At 36.6% G+C, this 21,455-nt stretch overlaps 5 protein-coding genes across 7 annotated transcripts; 4 read left to right on the forward strand and 1 right to left on the reverse strand.

Moving 5' to 3' along the window:
• Nucleotides 1-103: 103 nt before the first annotated feature.
• Nucleotides 104-8,527, forward strand: LOC105645574 (Protein kinase superfamily protein). 2 transcript variants are annotated; one of them, XM_089720028.1, is made up of 21 exons: nucleotides 104-537; nucleotides 1,460-1,714; nucleotides 1,804-1,928; nucleotides 2,061-2,105; nucleotides 2,690-2,771; nucleotides 2,876-2,944; nucleotides 3,129-3,299; nucleotides 3,384-3,449; nucleotides 4,238-4,306; nucleotides 4,419-4,490; nucleotides 4,644-4,975; nucleotides 5,666-5,802; nucleotides 5,961-6,055; nucleotides 6,125-6,163; nucleotides 6,247-6,306; nucleotides 6,584-6,685; nucleotides 6,814-6,865; nucleotides 6,956-7,008; nucleotides 7,535-7,599; nucleotides 7,678-7,729; nucleotides 7,913-8,527. In XM_089720028.1, the coding sequence occupies exons 1-21, from the start codon at nucleotides 364-366 to the stop codon at nucleotides 7,979-7,981; spliced, it is 2,184 nt and encodes a 727-aa protein (XP_089576154.1). In that variant the 5' UTR covers nucleotides 104-363; the 3' UTR covers nucleotides 7,982-8,527. The 2 variants fall into 2 exon arrangements, with proteins under 2 accessions (XP_089576154.1, XP_089576153.1); XM_089720027.1 differs by having other exon boundaries at nucleotides 105-537; nucleotides 6,953-7,008.
• A 263-nt stretch (nucleotides 8,528-8,790) lies between these two features.
• Nucleotides 8,791-10,781, forward strand: LOC149497252 (zinc finger matrin-type protein). 2 transcript variants are annotated; one of them, XM_089720031.1, is made up of 5 exons: nucleotides 8,791-9,265; nucleotides 9,342-9,421; nucleotides 10,081-10,156; nucleotides 10,264-10,392; nucleotides 10,463-10,781. In XM_089720031.1, the coding sequence occupies exons 1-5, from the start codon at nucleotides 8,915-8,917 to the stop codon at nucleotides 10,526-10,528; spliced, it is 702 nt and encodes a 233-aa protein (XP_089576157.1). In that variant the 5' UTR covers nucleotides 8,791-8,914; the 3' UTR covers nucleotides 10,529-10,781. The 2 variants fall into 2 exon arrangements, with proteins under 2 accessions (XP_089576157.1, XP_089576156.1); XM_089720030.1 differs by having other exon boundaries at nucleotides 8,792-9,265; nucleotides 10,483-10,781.
• Nucleotides 10,782-10,880: 99 nt separating this feature from the next.
• On the reverse strand, nucleotides 10,881-12,233 carry LOC149497253 (homer protein). Its single transcript, XM_089720029.1, has 3 exons — nucleotides 11,721-12,233; nucleotides 11,266-11,617; nucleotides 10,881-11,181 (listed from the first exon to the last, which is right to left on the reverse strand). Exons 1-3 carry the CDS (start codon nucleotides 12,111-12,113, stop codon nucleotides 10,994-10,996), a joined length of 933 nt encoding a protein of 310 aa, XP_089576155.1. The 5' UTR covers nucleotides 12,114-12,233; the 3' UTR covers nucleotides 10,881-10,993.
• Nucleotides 12,234-12,879: 646 nt separating this feature from the next.
• LOC149497254 (Major facilitator superfamily protein) lies at nucleotides 12,880-17,304 on the forward strand. Its single transcript, XM_089720434.1, has 8 exons — nucleotides 12,880-13,230; nucleotides 13,754-13,898; nucleotides 13,989-14,157; nucleotides 14,551-14,821; nucleotides 15,451-15,716; nucleotides 15,815-16,030; nucleotides 16,157-16,265; nucleotides 16,869-17,304. The coding sequence occupies exons 1-8, from the start codon at nucleotides 13,080-13,082 to the stop codon at nucleotides 16,922-16,924; spliced, it is 1,383 nt and encodes a 460-aa protein (XP_089576560.1). The 5' UTR covers nucleotides 12,880-13,079; the 3' UTR covers nucleotides 16,925-17,304.
• Nucleotides 17,305-18,146: 842 nt separating this feature from the next.
• Nucleotides 18,147-19,187, forward strand: ENODL8 (early nodulin-like protein 8). Its single transcript, XM_089720436.1, has 2 exons — nucleotides 18,147-18,534; nucleotides 18,625-19,187. Exons 1-2 carry the CDS (start codon nucleotides 18,342-18,344, stop codon nucleotides 19,008-19,010), a joined length of 579 nt encoding a protein of 192 aa, XP_089576562.1. The 5' UTR covers nucleotides 18,147-18,341; the 3' UTR covers nucleotides 19,011-19,187.
• The last annotated feature ends 2,268 nt before the right edge of the window (nucleotides 19,188-21,455 follow it).

The raw sequence follows: 21,455 nt of genomic DNA on the forward strand, positions 1-21,455 counted from the left end.
GTCCACGTGTATGATCGGTCATGCAATTGCCTGATACCCCTGCACCACGTCAGCAGCTAAAAGCTTCTATTATCATTTATTGTTATTTTTACTTAATTAGAAAAAAAAAAGAAAAAAAAGAAAAAGACCTTCTCCAGTATCGGTTCTCATGCCGGTCAACTGGTGAAAAAACATATCCCTACTAAAAAAAAAAAAAAAGCCTTTTTCTCACTTGCAGCTTCTAATCAGTCCATATGCTCAATAGACTCTGAACAAGAAAAAAAAAAAAAAAAAAAGAACAACAATAAACTTGTTGTTTATAGATTGCTGGAAAGCAGTTTCCTGTGGTGTTTGGTGGTTTTCAGGACGGTTTTTTGAGGGGGTATGGGGAGGATGGGGAGTAATCAGAAGGCTTACTCAGCGAATCCCAATGATTATAAGCTTCTAGACGAGGTTGGGTATGGAGCAAGTGCAACTGTTTACAAAGCGATCTATCTTCCTTTCAATGACCTCGTCGCCGTTAAGTGCTTGGATCTCGATCGATGCAATAGCAATCTGGTTGGTGATACAGTTTTCACTCACTTTTACCCCTTTGACAACTGTTTAATATTTCAATTAAGTTTAGTTTAATCAAAATTAGTTTGCTTCAAGATTAGATCGTCTTTAGGCTTTAGATTGGACTGAGGAATTTGATTTGATTTGATTGGATTTGACTGTTTGGTGTAGAGGCTCATAGTTGGTTTTGACTAGTTGCTTTTAATATTATAGTGTTTATACCATCAGATTACAAAGTGAGATTTTAGCTGTAGAGCAGAATTTTCATTTTTTTGATTGAATTTGTAATATGAGTTTAGAGTCTGAGAGTACCTCTTTCCTCTAGGTGGAGGATGAATTGCTGGATTAGAATTGTATGCATTCCCAAATTGCTTGTTTATAGACTTGAATAAATTGACGCATTGTCAGTGGTCGCAGAAGGATTATTTGTGTTTTCAGTTATAATTGGATTAATTGTTAGAGTTGTGTCCTGTGGTTTGAATTTCCAAACACAATGTTTTGTAAATTTCTGATATTATATTGGCTACATTATATAACTTCAATGGTTTTGATATTAGATATTTCGCTTGACAACTTATTGTGTACAATAAGTTTTGTACACGCATGATAAATTAGTCCTTCAAGTAAAAGAAGTGGAAGTAATATTTATAAGGGTATTTAGGCTCATATATGTTAAACTTATATTCTAGAACTTTTTTTTTATTATTTTTTTTTATTTATTTATTTAATGTTGAGGGACTGAGGGTGGCCATAATAGTTTATATTTTTAGATTTTTTTAAACTCCTGGGCGCCCTTTTCTTATGGCTGTTTGCAGCAGTTTCATTGTGATGATTCTTTTTTTTATCTTTGCTGATGTTTTTTTGTGCACTTATTGTGTCAATGGCTCTCTAAAGTGGTCCATCTGATGGTTATTCTCTTTAATAGGATGATATACGAAGGGAAGCTCAAACCATGAGTTTAATAGACCATCCAAATGTTATCAGGGCATTCTGTTCGTTTGTTGTTGACCGAAATCTTTGGGTGGTGATGCCATTCATGGATGAAGGTTCTTGTTTGCACCTCATGAAGATTGCATATCCAGATGGGTTTGAAGAGGCTGCTATTGGTTGTATTCTTAAAGAAACTCTTAAGGCTTTGGACTACCTACATCAGCAAGGGCATATTCATCGGGATGTTAAGGTTAGTTCAGCATTAAGTTTCATCAGTTTATCAGATGGCTTATTTGTATCTTTCTATTTCCTATCCCATGAGCCCAATTGTGCTTACAGGCTGGAAACATATTACTCAACAGTAATGGGGTTGTAAAGCTCGCGGACTTTGGTGTTTCAGCTTGCATGTTTGATACAGGTGATAGACAACGTGCTAGAAATACTTTTGTGGGAACTCCATGCTGGTATAGATGAAAAATTATTTTAAAATTAATTTGTTATTTTATGCTGTTTTTAAGGATAGAATTGTTTTGATCCTTCTCTTCAAGAAAGAATAAGATAATTCTTATCCTTGCATATGATCGGCTATTTTCCAGGATGGCACCGGAGGTTCTGCAGCCAGGAGGTGGATATAATTCCAAGTGAGCTTTATTAACCTTCTTTATGAAATTAAGAGTATCCAGAATGTGGTTATCTGAAGCTTTGGCTTGTTGCAAATCTATCAGAATTGCAGTGACATATATTATGTCCTTGAATGCATAATCCTACATTGAGAATGTGGGAAGGGCAGTTTAAGAGTTCTAGTCCAGTAGAATGTCTTTGTTTGTGGTACTTTTGTTTGTTTTCCCTTCGTCCACCCATCTAATTTGCAATTATGCATCTTAATGATTGTCCGTGTGCCTAACGTGCTGCATTATCTTAATTTTTTTTTTTCTTGTAGGATTGCTGGTAGTACTTTCCACTTGATATATACGTGTGTGCGTGTTGGAAACCTTGCATATATGATGGGAACAATGGATGTTCATAACTCTGCTATTCTTTTATTTATCTTCTCTTGTAAATTGATGTTCAACATATCTTATCCCTTTTTGTGTTAATTTCAATATTTAGGCTGAGTTTATATCTTGATCCATGAAAGAAAATGATTTCAAGTTTAAAATTTACAGAATAAGAAAATTCTTATTTACTTGTTTCTCTGTTTGCTTCTTTTGTCATTCTTGTACAGGGCTGATATTTGGTCTTTTGGCATAACGGCATTGGAGTTGGCACATGGTCATGCTCCATTCTCAAAATATCCTCCAATGAAGGTTCTTCCACTTTAGGATTCCTCTAAAATACTGCTTTAGCTAGGGGAAATTTTTATTACATATTTATTGAAATTTCTGACATTTGCTCTTTTTGTTTCTGTCAGGTTCTTTTGATGACTATACAGAATGCCCCACCTGGACTTGATTATGATCGTGATAAAAAGTTCTCTAAGGTATTGGAATTCTTTCTAGCTAGATTTTACAGTAACAATTTTTTTTTGCCCTTTTGCGCATGTATATAGTATATAGCTCCATTTCCTGGTAAGATGGTCAGCATATTTCTAGTGCAATTGATGTTAGCAATATTTCTCTCATATGTCATAAGATTCTTATTAGAGGATTTCCAGTTGTGATCAGTCTTTTAAAGAAATGGTTGCAATGTGCCTGGTAAAAGATCAAACAAAGAGGCCAACAGCTGAGAAGTTATTAAAGCATTCATTTTTTAAACATGCAAAGCCTCCAGAGCTTTCTGTGAAGAAGTTATTTGCAGACTTGCCCCCACTTCCGAGTCGTGTGAAAGCCCTTCAGGTTTGTTTTTGTACTGTAGCAGGCTTGATTTTCGTGTGCTTGTGTCTGGATACAATTATTTGACGTACTTGCTAAATGTTGCAGCTTAAAGATGCTGCTCAGTTAGCTCTGAAAAAAATGCCTTCAGCAGAACAAGAAGCTTTGTCCCAGGTTTGAGACATTTCTTAAAGCAATCTAAGTTTGACATTTATTTGATGTACCCATTTAAATGAATGTTCTTTAGAATCTTGTTTCATTTTTGTTGTGTCTTCATTTGGTGTTAGACTTTCTATAGCTCTTGGGATTTTTTTAACCTCTTTAAGCTTAATTTTGAGCTTAAAAGCAATTCCCCCTCCTAGTACTTAGGATCTAGAATCTACAAAAATTGGTCAACATTTGTTAGAAACATATACAAGAGTTCCTTAAGAAAGTTGCATTTTTGCTTCTTACCCTTGATTGAGGCTGTTTTCCTAGTTCATATTCAAGCATGGGAGAGTGCCTTCAATTTAAAAAGTGTGATGTGTTAGAAGTGATAGATGGTGCTTGATTTCGGAATGTTTGTTGTGCTTTATTTAACTATGGAGTGTATCAAAGTAAAAAGAGAGATGTTTGGAAACAATGAATTCGCTCTATCTACCAGTGTTCCATGGTCATTCTAGCAGAACAGACTGATATTAGCACCACGACAGTCATATCTTCATGACAACATGCTTCTTGACTATTGCTCACCACGTAATCCCAATGAAGTGTGTTCTACAAAATTTTCGTTTGTGGAATCCTGTAATTCAGTTGCTTCAGGGTGATATTTGCAGTCTGTTGTCTCTAGTTTCAAGCATTAGGGAAATGAATGCATAATTGGGACAAGTGGTATTGAGGTGTCAAAATTTGTTTCAGTTTTTCACTTTCTGCATATTTTAATTGTTCCATTCTGATAAAGTGTTTGTTCTTACCTTCATCAGAGTGAGTACCAGAGAGGAGTTAGTGCTTGGAACTTCGACATTGAGGATTTAAAAGCCCAGGCCTCGCTAGTAAGTGAACTATCTTAATCTTGTAACTGTTTCACAACGCAACTTTTAAATCCAAGTTGGTTGTTGTTTACTCTGTTAGGAATATGAGCTAGCTTTTTTCACTCTGTTTTAGGTGCGAGATGATGATGATGATGTGCCTGAGACACGGGAAGAGGATGACTGCATCAAACAATGCATTGATAAGGTCATAAATTTGTGTTCAACTATTCATGAAGCATTTTACAAATTTCCAATAATTGTCCTTGTTTGTGTCATACTTTATTCCTATAGATTCTTCCTGTTGCATTACGTTTTTTATCCATCAGCAATTAGACACATGATCTTGTATATCTGGCAGGCTAGATCTGATGTTTGCTCCAATTCTGTGAAACTGAATTCAAATAGTGAATTACACCAAGCTGAGTGCAGAACACAAATAGATGAGGATGGAATACTGCAGGCTGAAAGCTTGAACAGAAAGGGCAAGTTTCTGGAAAGTGACATGGTAGAAGAAAAAATTGGTTGGAAGAAACTTGGATCAAATGATGATGAAAAAGCATCAACCTCTGAAAGGGAAATGACACAGGGAAAGCCTAAAATGGTGAAGAGTCGTCAAACTCAGAGTGGACCACTAGTGCCGGGTGCTGTACTTGGCCATTCATTATCGGACAAGGGGCGTTTTTCAGAAAGGTTTGTGCACTTCACTATTAATAAGAGAAGTTATTATGTTAGGATCTGTTTGAAATGATATTTGATACTTGTTGCGGGAGTGATCGTTTCATTTGTTGAGATGTGTAATGGCCACACTCCTTAAACATGCTAGCATGAATTATAATTCTACATTTGGTTTTGAAATATGCAAGGAATACAGTTTCTTTTGTTATTCTCACATGCTAACGGGGCTCATAATTGTTATCAAGGCAACAGGGAGGTATTATGTTGACCAACTTGTTTTAATGAATCACAGATTTAGTTGCAGATAGTTAATTATTGAATTGGGACTTCTATTGTAGTTTTCTTTTGTCCTTGTGAAAGGAAAGTGTTCGGCTTTGACAAAATGGCCTTGCATGATTGCATTGTTATTTAAAGTTTGCTCCAAAAGATAAAGAGCAACAGAAAATGCGAAGTGTTTGTTTGGCAATGCAAGCTTTTAATGAGGTGAATGCAAAATCTTTCAGAATTGAACAGTATAGGGAGATACGATTTCTGTAAAATCTTGATTTTACTTTTCTATTAATCTTAAATTAATTTTCTTTACTCTTTTACTATTTTTCTGAAGGTCGAATGTTTTTACTTTTGAAGCCCTATTGTGGCCTGTGTTTCTGTGGCACGTTGTGCTTTATATTTGAATTAATTCAACTTGCATTTTTTCATTATTAGGTTCGAGAATGACAATCAGCCAACAACAGAGAAAACTATTCCGGAAGTTCGAAAACTTCCAAGCTTTAGTGGTCCACTCATGCTTCCAAACCGAGCTTCTGCAAATAGTTTATCAGCTCCAATAAAATCATCAGGAGGTAAAAATTTTGCAGTTTGCAGTGGATAAATATAACCATTGTTTTTTTCCCACCATTCTAGTTATATGACTGATACGTCAAGGTAGAGAGGATCTATAAAAATGTTATCTGTGTTGGTGCTTAAAGTTCTGTATCATTAATCATCTGTGCTATGATAGGATTTAGAGATTCTTTGGATGACAAGTCGAAGGCAAATCTGGTGCAAATAAAGGGGCGATTTTCAGTAACATCAGAAAATTTAGATCTTGTAAAGGTAAGTCTCATTTCTTATGATATTTTGTCTTAAAGGACGACTGTCACTAACTAAAAGAATGTGCCCTAGGATATTCCATTAAGTGCAGTTCCACGTCGATCTTCACAGGTAAGTTGCCAATCTTTATTCAGTACTTATAAGTAACTGTGCTCGTTATCCATTTCTCACTTGATGTATCTTATGATTCTTAGGGATCACCGCTAAGAAAATCTGCTAGTGTTGGCGATTGGATATTTGAGTCCAAACAAATGGTTTGTTGGTTGAACTCTTTCTTTTAATATTCTCTAGTTCTTGATTTTAAATGAACTAGCACCTGTTTTTTGTACAAGCTTGAAGCTAATAAATTCAAATTGTTTGGAAATAATTGTAGTCCTTGATCTCTGGCTTTACTCTCTCTCTCTCTCTCTCTCTCTCTCTCTCAGAGAACATGGGCGTGGAGGGTGAGAGTGAGCATCTCTTAATAACTATCCAATTCAGTTCATTATTGATTATCCAATGAATTTCATGTCCTTCGCTGTTCTTATTCAGCCTACAAGTCAGTCCTCGAAGGAGATCAGCAACAGCAATGTACCTGCATCATTACTTGTGCCTCACCTGCAGAATCTCTTTCAGCAGACCTCAATTCAACAGGTAAAGGCAGAATGACATTTACGAAACAATTTTCTGTGTGATTTTTCTTATGGAAAGCTTGTTACCTTCAAGCGTGTAAATTCTAAAGCCAGCCATTCTTGTAATTGGAAAATTTCATTTGATGGCAGGATCTTATTGCGAATTTGTTCAATAGCTTACACCCAGCTGAAGCAGTGGATGGTGAGTAAAAGATTTGATATTTTGTGGTACTTAATGTAATTGAACCTCGGAAAGAGAGCAACTGAAAGTTATGGTATGTTTTATCAGCAGCACAAAATGGAAAGTTGCCACCATTGCCTCGCAGTTCGGAGAATAATGGAAGTGTAAGCACTTTTTTTTCCTATTATGCTGCTTGCCTCTCCCTCCACCTGACCTCAATTCTCCCTTCCCCAAAATAAGCAAATAAAATCTATCTTGAATTTGACTTCTAGAGTCAACTTGCCTGATATACATGTGTCAACAAACTTATTTATGCTGAGTGATGCACCTTTCAGAAGACATCCTTTTTAAATTCAGTTTTTTCATCATGAATCTGACTCTGGCTGGTTACATAGGTAGTTATGTGTGGACTGGATGCCATTTTGATGCTGTGGAACTGCTTTGAAAAACTTGTCTCTTGGTTATTTTTTTTCCATAAATTATTATTCTTTAGTCATGCAGACTTCATTTTCATATGGGATGTATTGGTTAAATTTTCTTTTTCCTTCCTATTTTCCTCCTATGCTCCTAATGAATAAATAAAATATTGTTCATTGTTCATGGTTTAAATATATATGTATGTTTGAACACCATGCAGGTAAAAAAGAATACATGAGATGGTATAGCTTTTCTGATATGCTCATGTTGCAGGTTGAAGCAGCACCTTCTGAGAGGGAACGATTGTTGTTGATGAAAATCTCTGAACTTCAAGCAAGGTTGATAATGATGGTGACTGTCTTTTCATTTAGCTATTCTGACGTGGCGGTGTGTAATTTTCCAATCTTGTTTTTCAGGATGATCAATTTGACTGATGAGCTAAATGCTGAAAGGCTGAAATATCTACAGGTTAGTTTGTTCAAATGAGCTGTTTTTGCTCTTTTCATCTTTGCGTTGCCTCTTATTATGATCCAAACAGGTTCAACCCCCTCATTTGATGGTTGAAACATGGAAGTCTGCAACCTTGAAATAATATTATATACCCATGATGTATGGATGAATTAATTTTGCCGACACAATTATTATCTGCAGTTACAACAGCAGCTGAAATCTGCATCTGGTCAGGAAGAAAATGGGGTCAGGAGGGAATTCGATGCCTGAAAGCTGAAAAGCTTATTACTGCCAAGTGAAACCATCATGTAAATTCAGGGAACAGCATCATGCAGACAAGTGTCCATCCTTTTTTCCGTGGCTGGGGAAGTATCATCTTTGACTGCGGAAAATGTTGGATGGTAGCAATTAGCAAAGAACAGAATCTGTATATCGGGATCTCTTCTGCAACTGCATATGTGTTTCCTTGAAGATTCCAGTCACCTTAATGACAAATAAGCAAACTTTACTGGTACATCAGAATGCAATTTTCATTCAGATTAGCTAATTGAAGCAGAGTTGAGAGTCTTCCCGAACAGTGTGAAGTAGTAGCCAAAAAGTTGACAATTGTTTTTCTCGCCCGCCTTGTGAAGCAGTTGCCATGAGAAAGTAGCTTTGTGTTCATATCTACGCCTATTTATCAATGTTTATTCAAGTGTATTATTCTCTGTTCATAGTGACCTGATCTTGTATATTTTGGTAGAACAAAGTGCTGTTTCTTTTACCTATTTATTTATAAAATTGCGCAAGTTCTGAACTTGTGACAATGGTTTGGCATTTACAATTTCTGCTAAGAATGGACCAGTTTTCAGTATCATGAACTGCGATTTCTATTTGTATTAAACTAAATCTTGGGTGAATTCCTTAAATTTTCCTGAAGGCCCAAGACTTGTTCCTGCAATTGGCCTAGACCCCAGGTCCATTTTAAGCCCTAAAATCCTATTCCTCCATGATCCATCGACGAGGGTATGGATGATGGATCTGTCCGGATCCATATCAGCACCCGGTTACGCCTTCATATATAAACTATGTCCGTATCAACTACACCCTTTCCAAAAAGGGCGAAAATCAAGAGAGACCCCCTCTCTCTGTCCACCCTTCCGATCGCTGTCCTTCGCGCCCTGCGCATGGTAGAGCAAATCTCTAAATCTCCTTGTTGTAGCTATGGTCACTCTCAGCTTCAGTTCAGCTTCCTCTTCTTCTGCTCTGCTCTGTCTTGATCCTCCGAGCTTCTCCGCCTCCCTGCGCAGACTTAATAAGCACACTAAATTTCCTATCAAGGTGTTAATTCCTGCTAGTTACCGTAAAATTTACCCTAAAAACAATGGAATATGCAGGGCAGAGTTCTCCCGTGATGCGCCGTTTGCTGCGGCAATTGGTGCGTCTATGCTAAGTTCGCTGCTTTTACCTAACACTGCTCGCACGGACGAGGATGGTGATTCCGCCATTGATTCTACTGATGCGAGATTAACTGTGATGGGGATCATCAGTTTCATTCCTTACTTTAATTGGCTGGTGAGCCCCTCTTTTCTTCTTCTTTTTCTTCTTTCTTTCACATAATTTTTTTACACTCTCTCTTATTGGTTGATAGAGTTGGGTATTCGCGTGGCTTGACACCGGGAGGCGGCGCTATGCTGTCTATGCGCTTGTATACTTGGCTCCATACTTAAGGTTTTTGTCTCCGTTTATGAGTATTCATATTTGAAAATGCAATTCTGCCTTATTTGACATTTGCTCAAATAGAGTGATGTGTTATGTTTGTTTTTACAATTTCCTTTTGCACTGCATATGGTTTCAGTTTCTTAGTGGGGTTGTTTTATCATGTGAATTCAAACACAATTTTTGTTCCTGGTGAAAGGAGTCTAATTGTGGAAACTCTCTTTCTCGTTTATGGTGATGACTCGGGATATGATCCTTTCATTTTAATGACAAAATTTTCCCTGGAAAAACGACTGTTGTTGATTGCTAAACTTGTCATAAGCAAACTTCGAAAATTTAATATGATAAGAAAGGATCTCACTTGCTAAACCTGTCTTAAGAAAACAAGGAAAGTTTAATATGATAAGAAAGGATAGCAGGCTTTGAAGGAAATTTTTGCTACACCAACAGATTTTAGCATTGCTACCTTATTTCTTACCCAAAGGGTGACAATGTTAGCAGCATCCATATATATATATATATATATATATATCGGTTAAATTAGGCTGAATGTTTTTGAACTTGCATATACTGTCTGTTAGTGGTAGTTGGTGTATGGTTGCTTTGATATTATGTAAATATGCTGCTTATAAGGTAAAAGAATTTGAATTTGATTTTCTCATGTACTGTAGTTCAAATATGTCACTGTCCCCTGAGGAGAGTTGGCTGCCTGTCGCTAGCATTATTTTGGGCATCATTCATGTGCAGGTATAACCTGTTTGAACCACTGAACTTTTTCATATCTCTTACAGCTATCTCCAGGAAATCAAGTGACATTCATTTTTGTGTTAATACCACTGCTTTTCGGTTCTTAGTTGGAAGCAAGTATAAAAAATGGAGACATTGAGGGATTTCAATTATTCAGCAAAGCTGCAAATTTTCTCTCATTGGTGATGAAAAGTAAAGACACTAATTTGAAAGAGCATGAGGGACCATCTGAGGAGGTATCAATCAATAGAGTAGTGTGTGCATTTTCATTTCTCTCTACAATCTTGACGCATATATATTAAACAGATTTTAACTTATGGCATCAGGGGAGACAAGAGCCTGAGAATCTGCCACCTGCTGAAGAACTGTTAAGAGGTGAGATTGAGAAGTGGAGGATCCCAAGAAAGCCCTCCGAACATCCTGAACCATCAAATGCTGATGATGAAAGGAAACATTAGAAATCAGCTTCATGTTTGATAACTTTAGGTTAGCAATGTATAATTTTTCCTGTCCCATTGGTCCTTTGACTATACTCTTATTGTCTCTTAACATTATATGATTTTTTACATTACTCCCTCTCCGAAGTGATTATAAATTTATAACTAATGGCAAAGTTTTAGTTGCAGGACTATGTTACAGTAGTTATATGCTTCAAAAATGCTTCCAACACCTCTCTCTCTACTCTTCAAATATCCAGTTCATCATAACAAATAAGCTTATCGTATTACCATCTAGAATTCCTTGGTTGGATTATGTGAAATTTTGATGTTTTGATGATCATACACGGTTATGAAAAAGCTGATATGTGAAATTACAGAGCCACTCCGAGGAGATCAGTTATGAATCTGTCCTCTTCATGGGAAAGGGGCTTAAAAGCCTCATCTTAAAGCAGAAATCTAGACTAACAGCAGCAAAGGCAAAAATCAACAAATTCTCAGATACATAAACTGCACCGTCAAAAGCATGGGAGAAGAAACTTTCAGGATTCAGCTCCAGTGGCGGTCCTCCCGCAAGCGTAGCAAGACCTACATTACAAATCCATTTCTCGTATCAGTACTAAACTGGTTTAAAGTTTAAGGAAGTATCCCCTAATTTAATAAAATTAGTACCTTTCACAAGTCCAAAAGCAGCAAATGTCCCTGATTTTAATTGGAAATTGTCCAAATCCCTTCTAACTGCATATCGAAAGGTCACTCCGAACAAGGCACAGCTAATGAAAGTGGTCGCTGAAGGAAGTATTAGTTGAGCAATGCTGGAAACCTGAGTGAAGGAGAAGGGAAGGCCTGCAATTGTGCCAACAATTGCAGATATAGAAGCTGCCTTGACAGACTCCCATCTTTCTTCATTTTTGTTGATTCCTTCTGGGCCTAAAATATCTCCATCTGTACTTACTGACAGAGATTGTTCTGCTTCTTCAACCTTTGCTTTTGCAGCTAAGATCTCCTGCTGACAGTCTGCAATCTTTTACCAAGAAAATTAAAGTTACTCGAAACAAATATTTCTTTGATGAAGAAAGAAAAATTAAAGAAAACAAGAAATTTGAGAAATCAGATAAGCAGCAGACCTCTGAAGCCCTGGTTTCAAGCTGATTAACAAAATCCCTCAACTGTTTAGCCTCAAGTTCTTGTCTTTCAATCTCTGCAAGTTCCCTTTTTGCCTTCTCTACTCTTTCTGATGCTTTCTCTAACCCATCCAACAACAATTTGTTCTCATCTCTGTTCAAGAGCTCTTCTACTTGCTTGTCCACAAAACCAGATAACTTATCCTTCAAATTGTTGCCGGTTTCTTTCTCCGGTGAACTGTTGCTGCTGCATTTTATGAGTAGAGGCTTGTGCAGCGAATTGGTGGCTGTGCGGAAGAGTTTTGGGCATGTTGGAGTAGTGATGCGAAAGGGTTTAGTGAGTAGGGATTTGGTAATTGGACGGGAGAGAGAGGTGGGGTTGTTTATGGTGGCCATGGCTTTGTATAACTGGATGAGATTTTAATAGAAGGAATTTGTACAAACCCAATTTCTCGCTTTTGAGCTTTTCAAAATGAATGGTGATATTTTGGATTTTTCTTCTTTCTTATCTTTTACCCTCCAAAAAAATTAGCCCTCACAAGCAAGTTAAGCTGCCGTATTTGTTTGATGCCTAATACATGAAATAGAATACCTACTCCTAATTAAAGGGACTTGCAATCGGAATCACTTCTCTTGTATTTAGCTACTTATATAGCAAATTATAAGTATATTTGCTAAAGTTGAAGAAATTCACCAAATCTCATAATTCCTTGGTCCATGTAATTTTATTGCATACATAGCACAAAATCACCAATTTTACAAATTTACAAACCATTAAATAATAAATTTTTTTTTTTTTTTTATTTATACTAGAAGTGTTCCACTTCAGGAATTTCCTTCAATTCAGAGAGCATTTAGTTCATTTTGATTTTTCGTATCAATTGATATGGATAATTCATATTTATATTTATGTTATTTTAGACTTCATTAATCTCATAAAAATAATTATTAATAAAATTATTTTCTTTTAAATTAATATTTACTTTTCCTAAATTTTAATTCATATTATATTAAAATAAAAAATAATATATCCACTTTAAATTAAAATATATATATACATTATACATCATAATATATAAAAATAATTATTCTTATAACGGCATCAGCGTTATTGACTGCTAAACTAATCTACCTTAATTTTCAAAGAAACTATCTGCTTTTTCCTCTTGGTTTGGGTCAGTAGGTGTGGACCGCATGGTCGGGTTTTGAACGCCCATAGCACCGAGCGAAGTGATGATTTCGGGTTCAATGGCAACCTCTTTTTAACTCTTCCATCTCCATTAATTTCCTACTCTCTACTCTCTCTCCCTGTCCCTTTAGAAGTCCTTGCAGATCCATCTCCAAAGACAAAGAGAAGAAACAATGGAGATCTTCTACTTCATGGTATTTGGAGGCCTCTCTGCCGTTGTGGCTGCATTGGAACTCAGCAAAACAAGCAGAGATCGCATCAACACTTCCACTGCTTTCAATGCCTTCAAGAACAACTACCTTGTCGTTTATTCCCTTATGATGGGTACGTTCTAACTTAGATCTGACAATTTCTTCTGCCTCATTATATCTAACAATGGATTTTGCTCCTATTTCTCATCAAATTCACGCCAATGCCATTCTATGCTTGTTCACTCTCATGGCTTTGCTCCGCTTTTGTGAAATTTGAGTTTAAATCAGAAGAGTAGTTGATTACCTTTGCAAGTTTTTATTCTTCTTCTTGTTATTTTTATCCGAGAATTTATCTGCTAGTAATGGATTGTAGTATGGATTTTGGATTGGCTTGGATAATTGTTAAGTACTGAAAATGTCAGCTCGATCTCCTTGCCATTTTATCAGATCAACCTTTTCTCCATGTACTTTCTTTTAGTTCACGCGGTCCAATGCTTCTTTAGATAAATTAGTGTATTACTTTTGCGGTGTGGGATGTTTAGATCCATTACTTACATTCCGACCTAAGAGATTATCAAGATACGCAGATATATGTATTTGACAACTATCTAATTTCATTTTTTGGGGAAATTAAGTGAATTGATTCGTGGCTACAGCTGGGGATTGGTTGCAGGGTCCGTATGTATACTATCTATACAGTGAGTACGGTTTTGGAAAGGGAGAGATTGGCCAGCTCTTTATTGCTGGCTTTGGATCTTCTATGTTGTTTGGGACAATTGTTGGGTCACTCGCTGATAAGCAGTAAGATGTCCTTTCAATTTGATTTAAGTTCTTGCTTGTTCATTACTGGCTAGATAATGGAGTGCTGATAATGTTACGTGCTGAATTCAGGGGTCGAAGGAGGGCATGTGTTACTTACTGTATAACTTACATCCTGAGCTGCATGACCAAACATTCTCCTGATTACAAAGTTTTAATGTTGGGCCGTGTCTTGGGAGGCATTGCCACTTCTCTACTCTTTTCAGCTTTTGAGTCTTGGCTTGTTGCGGAACACTTTAAGGTGCGTGATAAATTAAATTTTAATACTTATCGTAGAGTTGATACGCCACATCTCAAATCAACCTGTCAACTGTTTAAAGGTTTTGGGTTAGAGAAAATTCCTTCAGTGGATTATGCAAACGGTGCAAAATGTAGCAATTTTACATTTAGGAGACAACCACTCGATCGGTCATTGGGCTTCTCTTGTCTCTGATTGCAAACCTATGATTAACAATTTGAGATACTCGGACTGTTTCACTAAAGTAATTCTTTTAGCATGTGAATTGCTTTTAGTAATTCGCTTCGCCTGTAAAACGCATTAAGTCTATGTTGGCATGTCGATACATTCTATGTGAAGATTTGGCCTGATCTGCTACTCTATTGTATATCTTATTCCCCACTTCAAATTTCACAGAGGGGTTTTGATCAACAATGGTTGTCTATAACATTCTCAAAAGCAATATTCCTCGGCAATGGTTTGGTTGCCATTATGTCCGGGTTGTTTGGTAATCTACTAGTGGACAACTTGGGGCTTGGTGCTGTTGCTCCATTTGATGCTGCTGCATGCTTTCTTGCAATTGGCATGGCAATCATATTGTCATCATGGACCGAAAATTATGGAGACCCTTCAGAAAACAAGGACTTGCTTTCCCAGTTCAAGGCTGCTGCTGTTGCCATTGCTTCTGGTGAAATCCGTAACCTTTTATCTCATGCTTTATCTTTTCGCATACAGCTCAATAAAATTTCATGCCAGTTGAAAACTTATAGCCGTTGTCATATCTGTTTAAGAAAAGTAAAGAAGAAAGTTTAGTTGCCATTTTGACACCTTTGTTTTTATTTTCGTGTGTGAAGACCCAGTTCAGTTATTGCTTGAAAAATTCAGCTAATCTTATTGTCGAATTCTAAAATGGTCTTTCTGTATAATCTTTCAAAGATATCTTCAAGCTGAACTCTGCTTTGATGGGATAGCATTAGCTAAAATGTTTGTATTGATACTCATGTCAAATTCCACATTTCTACATTAACACCTTTTCTTTTCAAATTTTTACTGGGGCATTTTTAGGTGTAATCATTCAGATGATTACTTGTAGTTTTCTTTGTTAAGTTCCTTTTACTAAAAAGTACGAGTGTATAGTTTGGACTTAAATTTTGTGTAAAAATAGAAAATTATAAAAGTCAAGTGTCTTTTGTTTCATTTTGTATACCATGCATGCATGGTTCTCTCTCTCTCTCTCTCTCTCTCTCACACACACACACACACTCCCTTGCTAATCTTCTGGGTATTCTGTTGATATTATTTTCCATGTGAAATCAGATGAGAAAATTGCATTGTTGGGTGCCATTCAATCCCTTTTTGAAGGTTCAATGTACACCTTTGTGTTCCTTTGGACTCCTTCTTTGAGCCCAAATGGTGAGGAAATACCGCATGGTTTCATTTTTGCAACATTCATGCTGGCTTCAATGTTGGGAAGCTCCATTGCATCTCGATTAATGGCTCACTCATCCCCAAAAGTTGAGAGCTATATGCAGATTGTTTTTGTAATCTCTGCAGCTTCACTTCTGCTTCCTGTAATAACAAGTGTATGAAGGGAACCCTAATTGCTCCTCTTTTTCTTTTGTTTATTGTTAACATACAAAAGCTAGAAGTGGATAAGATTTTGACTGTGGGTTTTGAACAGTTCTTGATAGTACCAACTGGAGTGAAAGGTGGATCAATCTCATTTTCTGGGTGTGTTCAGCTTCTTGGCTTCTGCACATTTGAGGCTTGTGTGGGTATATTCTGGCCATCAATCATGAAGATGAGGTCTCAATATATTCCCGAGGAGGCTAGAAGCACCATCATGAATTTCTTCCGCATTCCTCTCAATGTATTTGTGTGCATAGTGTTGTACAATGTGAGTTCTTTTTTTTATTACTTTTTTCTTTCCAGAGTATTGTCCACTGAAATTATGTGAAAGTTCTTTCTGCATCCATGCATTATTTCTTCATTTTAACAGTTAGTTTGTTCCTTTCTCTTGAAGGTTGATGCGTTTCCCATCATTGTCATGTTTGGCATGTGCTCCATTTTCCTCTTTGTGGCATCTCTTTTACAGAGGCGACTCATGGTTATTGCAGAAAGCCAAAAATCAAGTAAGTTCGTTGTTGCTTTTACCGCCTTATGCATGCATATTAGCCTATGAGGATATAACATGCCAAGTTGATTTGATTCTGGTTTATCTGTAACAATAAAGATTGTGAGATTAAATTATCTGTATCTATACTTTCACTCATTACTGTTTTGGACCAAAAAGAACAAATAGGCAAAACCTATCCATACATTTTTGGATCTCCAAAATACTCTAAAGGGGTTGTAAATTATAGAATTCCCAATTTCATGCGAGCTCAATATTTTTGAATAAGCTCTTGAAATATGCAATTAAAATATACATTTCCTCATTGTGATGTTATCATGTTGTTACCTGATGTGGATTGGATCTAAATGTTCTTAAAAATGTTGAATAGTAGCTTTTATGGGTTTTATTTGGAGGGAAAAAAGTTTTTGGTATAAAATTTTAACCATGAAAAAAAGGTCAAATTATATGTCCAATGTTTATGGCAGACAAGTTTAAAGAATAAAGTCTAGCATATCTTGCTCCTTTTCAGTTTTTAAAATTTGTATATTATCTTTTTAGTCTTTAAGTTTTTGTCATTGGTCATGAGTTATTACGTATGGATGCATTTGTTTCAATGCAGGATCACCAGATTGGACAGCAATGAGAGAGATGGAGGCAGAGCCATTAAATGCCTGATTGGTTTTAGAGGAGTCGACCTTTGGGATTTTTTTTTAAAGATTAGCAGCTGCCTTTGCTCTTTATGCGCTATTGGAGCTGCAACTTGGTTAGCTGTTTGCAATCCAATCAATAACAAACGATTGTTGGTTAAGTCCTACTTGATATAAAGAGGATATGGAGGATTTTATGCAGGCGAACGAGGCAGTTTGACAGTAAAGAAAATGATTTTTAGGTTCGTAGAATGATGGAAGTCGTTTTTAAATCCTGACTGGTGCTATGTGAGCTTATGTTGCCTAGTGCTGGTGCTGGAGATATAAATATATATAAATAGATATTAATACTAGAAACTCTATGGTGCCCGAGACATTAAAATAAAGGTTTTAGATTTTTGTTCTGAAGATTTTTATTTCTTTATCTAATTTTGTTTGCCTACTAGATGACAAATCGTTTAATGGATCACTTATAACAATGTGTATCTTGGATTTCTATCAGAGTTTTTATTTTTTAAGCATTGTAAAGTACCTATCTGTTCGTTGGAAGATTTTGTTCATGCCAGTCATAGATTAATCTTTTCCGTCATTTTACCTACTTGAAAATGGTTGATTGTGTTGTAACTTATTCATTGAGCAGCTTTCTCTGAATTGAACGCTATTGGCTTTCAGAAAAGGGGAGAAAGAAAAGAGCTATTCACTTATAATTGGTCATCTCTGATTTTAAAATTAAAGAAATAAGGAAGCTTAAGCACTTGGTAATTGACACTTATGTGGTTCCCAAGTACTAGTTAAGGGGCTGACCTAATTGGAAAACACTTGACCAGAGTACCTAATACCTCAGTATCAAGTGAACTGGATTGCTAATTAATGACAGTATTAACATGCATGTGAATAGGAGACAAGCCTGACATTTCTATCTTCTCAGCACACAGTGAAATGATAACAAATTTGAATCGGCCAATCTTATGGACATTTTATAGACATCCCCACTCTCCCCAGTCCCCCAGGCTTGTTAACTTACAAACCCTGCACATGCCCATTTTGAGCCTAGTTGGAAGATGACATCCTAGCTGGCCCATGTGCCATCCATTATTGGCTCTATCATTGATTTCTGTCCAATTTTACCCCTTCAAAACTTTAAAGTTCCCTTTCTATATTTTAATCTGATATATAATAACACATCTTGCCCATTCATTTTCTTGATGTATGGACGCATCACACTTTAAGGTTTGACCATCGAAGGGAACAGGTGAAGTTGCTATCATCTTAGCTGAACTGGGAAGGAGGGCAATCAAGAGAAATCATCATCAGTTTGTCCTTTTCTGCTTCTACAATCTGTCTACAGATAATTGAGCCAATAAGATTTCACCCTTTAGTGTCCTGCCTCTTTATTTGTTACGGCTAAATTTGAGAAAGCAAACTTGGCCTTGATAGCAAGTGAGATGGCCATTGTTAGAAGTCCTAAAACTCTGATCTTTTATGCTTTTCAGTTATTTTTGTTGGTCCAAATCCAAGTCTCCTGTTACCAGTACAAGGTAGGAGATTTAGATGCTTGGGGTATACCCACTTCAGCAAACCCTAAAGTCTACTCCTTTTGGTCCAAATACCACACTTTCAAGATTGGAGATTCTCTCTGTAAGTTCCTATTTTCATTTTCTTGGCTGTTTGATCATATAAAAAGGACCAGTTGATGGCTCTTATCACAAATTTCGTTGTTTTTTGCAGTGTTCTTGTACCCACCAAGTCAAGATTCAGTGATTCAAGTAACAGAACAGAACTACAACTCCTGCAACCTAACAGATCCAATCTTATACATGAACAACGGTAATTCTTTATTTAATATCACCAAACCTGGAGAGTTTTATTTCACAAGTGGGGTTCCAGGACATTGTGAAAAGAAGCAGAAGCTACAAATATCTGTGCTTTTAGGGAACGGTTCAGCTTACTCTCCTTCTTATGGTCCTAGTGCATTGCCTGATACTGCTGCTCCCTCTTACGCTAATGTTTTTGGCACAATCCCATTGCCACCTTCTTCTTCTTCATCAAGAAATACATATTCAATCTTGTTATCTGCTATTCTTGCAGCAGCGATTTCTGCAAAAATCATGTGAAAGATAGATATACAAGAACTCAAGTGAAGATTTATATATTTATTGATTCATATATTTTACTTTATTGGTTTTAAGGCATATTGGTTCATATCATATATGAAGTTTTGGTATTGTAATTCTTTTTTGCCGATTCGATTCAAGAAAATAAAATGGTGGAATATTTTGCCGTTTGTTTAATGAGAGAGAGAATCTATGAGCATGTGTTGTAAAAGTAGAGGTTTTCCGCTTACTGTTGTAATGCTCTTTTTTTCTTTCCTTTTTTTTTAATTTTTTCCTGAAGTAAAGAAAATAACTTTAGACACCAATTTCCATGTTACAAGGGGAAAAAGAGAAGAAAATTGCCAAGATACGCGCTATAACAGTTGTATTAATTTATAATTTGTCAGTGCCAGCTACTTATGAGCTTTGAGCTTTATGCCAAAAACTCATCATTCTCTTTTTCTTCTGTGTCTCTCTTTCTTCCTCCTTTCTGTTGTCGCTGAATGAGACTATGACATGTCTCTCCATTATCATCCTATGTGGGGTATGTTTCCATCTTCAAAATCTTCTTTTTCTACAATTAGACGTCTTCCTTCTAAAGACAATCCCAACATCGATGCACTATTGAGTCAAAGTACTAAGCCCAGAAGATGGGGCACAATAGCACTTTTAGGCTTGGATTACACCCAAATCAGTGTAAAAATTAAAATTTTAAGCCAGATCAAATTGAAAATTACAGGGCAACGACTTGAGGTAGAAGCAACAGACAGAATAGCGTCTCAACAAACAGAAAACAATCGTAACAAAACCGTATGCCAGTATCCATCGTAATTGCTTGTTTTTACATGCTCTACTACATAATTTAATACTAAGGGTGGAACAAGTTTGAAAAGGAAAAAAAAAAAAGGTTCTCTGTTGTTCACAGAGACCGCAAAATGGTCATAGATGCAACCCAAACCCCCTCTTCTTCAACGTTATATGATAGTATAGGTTGGAAAAAAGGAATAATCAAATACATCTTGGTACCAACACTAATTACTCTACAACGGAACGCTGCTTGATTAAATATGAGAAAATCAAAGACATTCAGACAGCCATATTAGCATCTCCAGCCATTGGCTTATTGTCCGAAACAGAGGCTGTATCTGCTGCTGCATGCTCTGCAAACTGTGCCACTGTGGACTTTGACTCCGTCACGCAAAAGGACTCCTCATTTGAGATGCAGTAGAATCTATCTCCATGGCAGACGCCCACGGAGGAGAGGGAGATTGCACCACAACATCTGGGTAAGCAGCCTTAAATCTGGCTCGCAGGCCTTCATCTACCAGTCGGACTCCCCCCAATTGATTACCAAGTGACATCCACCTGATGGAAAACAAAACAAATGAGAAGGCACTGATGTGATGTAATTGCCATTTAGTGATCCAAAATTTCAGTGCCTGATGTTTTTTACCAGGAAGTGCAGTTAGTAGCAGAACATAAATGTAAAGATATACGCAGAGGAAATAGAGTGATGCTAGTACATGATAACTAATTATTTGTCATACTTGCGAGTATACAAGACCATTCTAAATCAGATGATCAGTATTATATATATGCATATATATACTTTGCTGAAGTTTGTGTATTGGTGCTAAAATAAATTTTTACCAATTGAATCTAGAACCAAGAAGCATAATTATAATTTCAAGAAAATATACCCAGCATGAGTATTATGCATGCGAGCAAACAATTCCAGCGTTCTTGTCCTTGGACTTATCCTCTCCAGCACAGGGTACATCTGCAATAGTTTATTTTTATTCATCAAGTTTATACCAAATAAGTTGTCCTTGAATTACTTCATTCAGAAAAATAGTAATCCTAAGGACAAAAGAGAATGGGGTAGGGTACCGAGAACTTGGTGCATGTATTTGCAAACCTCGTCTGGCTAACGACTTGTCTCTCGAACCTCAGCAACAATTAAATCAGTATCTATGTTCCTGTTTACTTCTGGGTTTCCCAGAATTCCAACAAGGCAGTGCTCCTTGCTATGATTGAGTCAATGCCCTGTCCGGCCTGTTCTAATAATTCGCTGAAGTTGATTAGTCTTTACCCAAATGATCTCCTCAACACGATTGTACCCCCCAAATCTCCAAACTGCAAAAAACATCATGATAAGCATGTCATTGAGAGCCAGTATCGAGCCTTGTTTTTCAAGCTTATCCCACAGAATTATTCATTACTTTCAACAATACTAATGACTAGAAATGGCCAAATATGAACACATACCACTCACGGCCAAGCTCAATTGCACGTCCAGTAACCCAAAGGAAAATCCCAAGTCTCCTGTTACCTGTACAAGCTTGGAGATTACCCACTTCAGCAAACCCTAAAGTCTACTCCTTTTTTTCCAAATACCACACTTTCAAGATTGGAGATTCTAAGTTCCTATTTTCATTTTCTTGGCTGGTTGGGGTTTCATGGTAG

The sequence above is a fragment of the Jatropha curcas genome, chromosome 4 (assembly GCF_041381405.1).
Source record: "Jatropha curcas cultivar XTBG-Jc1 chromosome 4, XTBG_Jcur_1.0, whole genome shotgun sequence".
NCBI lineage: Eukaryota > Viridiplantae > Streptophyta > Magnoliopsida > Malpighiales > Euphorbiaceae > Jatropha > Jatropha curcas.

Bases quoted from the DNA above. Each gene is read 5' to 3' on its own strand.
- LOC105645574 (XM_089720027.1), top strand. From the start codon at position 364: ATGGGGAGGATGGGGAGTAATCAGAAGGCTTACTCAGCGAATCCCAAT. The intron at 6,307-6,583 runs GTTTGTTGGTTG...GTTCTTATTCAG, and splicing joins TATTTGAGTCCAAACAAATG to CCTACAAGTCAGTCCTCGAA. The intron at 7,730-7,912 runs GTTAGTTTGTTC...TATTATCTGCAG, and splicing joins AAAGGCTGAAATATCTACAG to TTACAACAGCAGCTGAAATC.
- LOC149497252 (XM_089720030.1), top strand. From the start codon at position 8,915: ATGGTCACTCTCAGCTTCAGTTCAGCTTCCTCTTCTTCTGCTCTGCTC. The intron at 9,266-9,341 runs GTGAGCCCCTCT...ATTGGTTGATAG, and splicing joins TTCCTTACTTTAATTGGCTG to AGTTGGGTATTCGCGTGGCT. The intron at 10,393-10,482 runs GTATCAATCAAT...TTATGGCATCAG, and splicing joins ATGAGGGACCATCTGAGGAG to GGGAGACAAGAGCCTGAGAA.
- LOC149497253 (XM_089720029.1), bottom strand. From the start codon at position 12,113: ATGGCCACCATAAACAACCCCACCTCTCTCTCCCGTCCAATTACCAAA. The intron at 11,618-11,720 runs GTCTGCTGCTTA...TCTTGGTAAAAG, and splicing joins TTGAAACCAGGGCTTCAGAG to ATTGCAGACTGTCAGCAGGA. The intron at 11,182-11,265 runs GTACTAATTTTA...TTTGTAATGTAG, and splicing joins TGCTTTTGGACTTGTGAAAG to GTCTTGCTACGCTTGCGGGA.
- LOC149497254 (XM_089720434.1), top strand. From the start codon at position 13,080: ATGGAGATCTTCTACTTCATGGTATTTGGAGGCCTCTCTGCCGTTGTG. The intron at 14,158-14,550 runs GTGCGTGATAAA...CAAATTTCACAG, and splicing joins TTGTTGCGGAACACTTTAAG to AGGGGTTTTGATCAACAATG. The intron at 15,717-15,814 runs GTATGAAGGGAA...GGTTTTGAACAG, and splicing joins TGCTTCCTGTAATAACAAGT to TTCTTGATAGTACCAACTGG.
- ENODL8 (XM_089720436.1), top strand. From the start codon at position 18,342: ATGGCCATTGTTAGAAGTCCTAAAACTCTGATCTTTTATGCTTTTCAG. The intron at 18,535-18,624 runs GTAAGTTCCTAT...TGTTTTTTGCAG, and splicing joins CAAGATTGGAGATTCTCTCT to TGTTCTTGTACCCACCAAGT.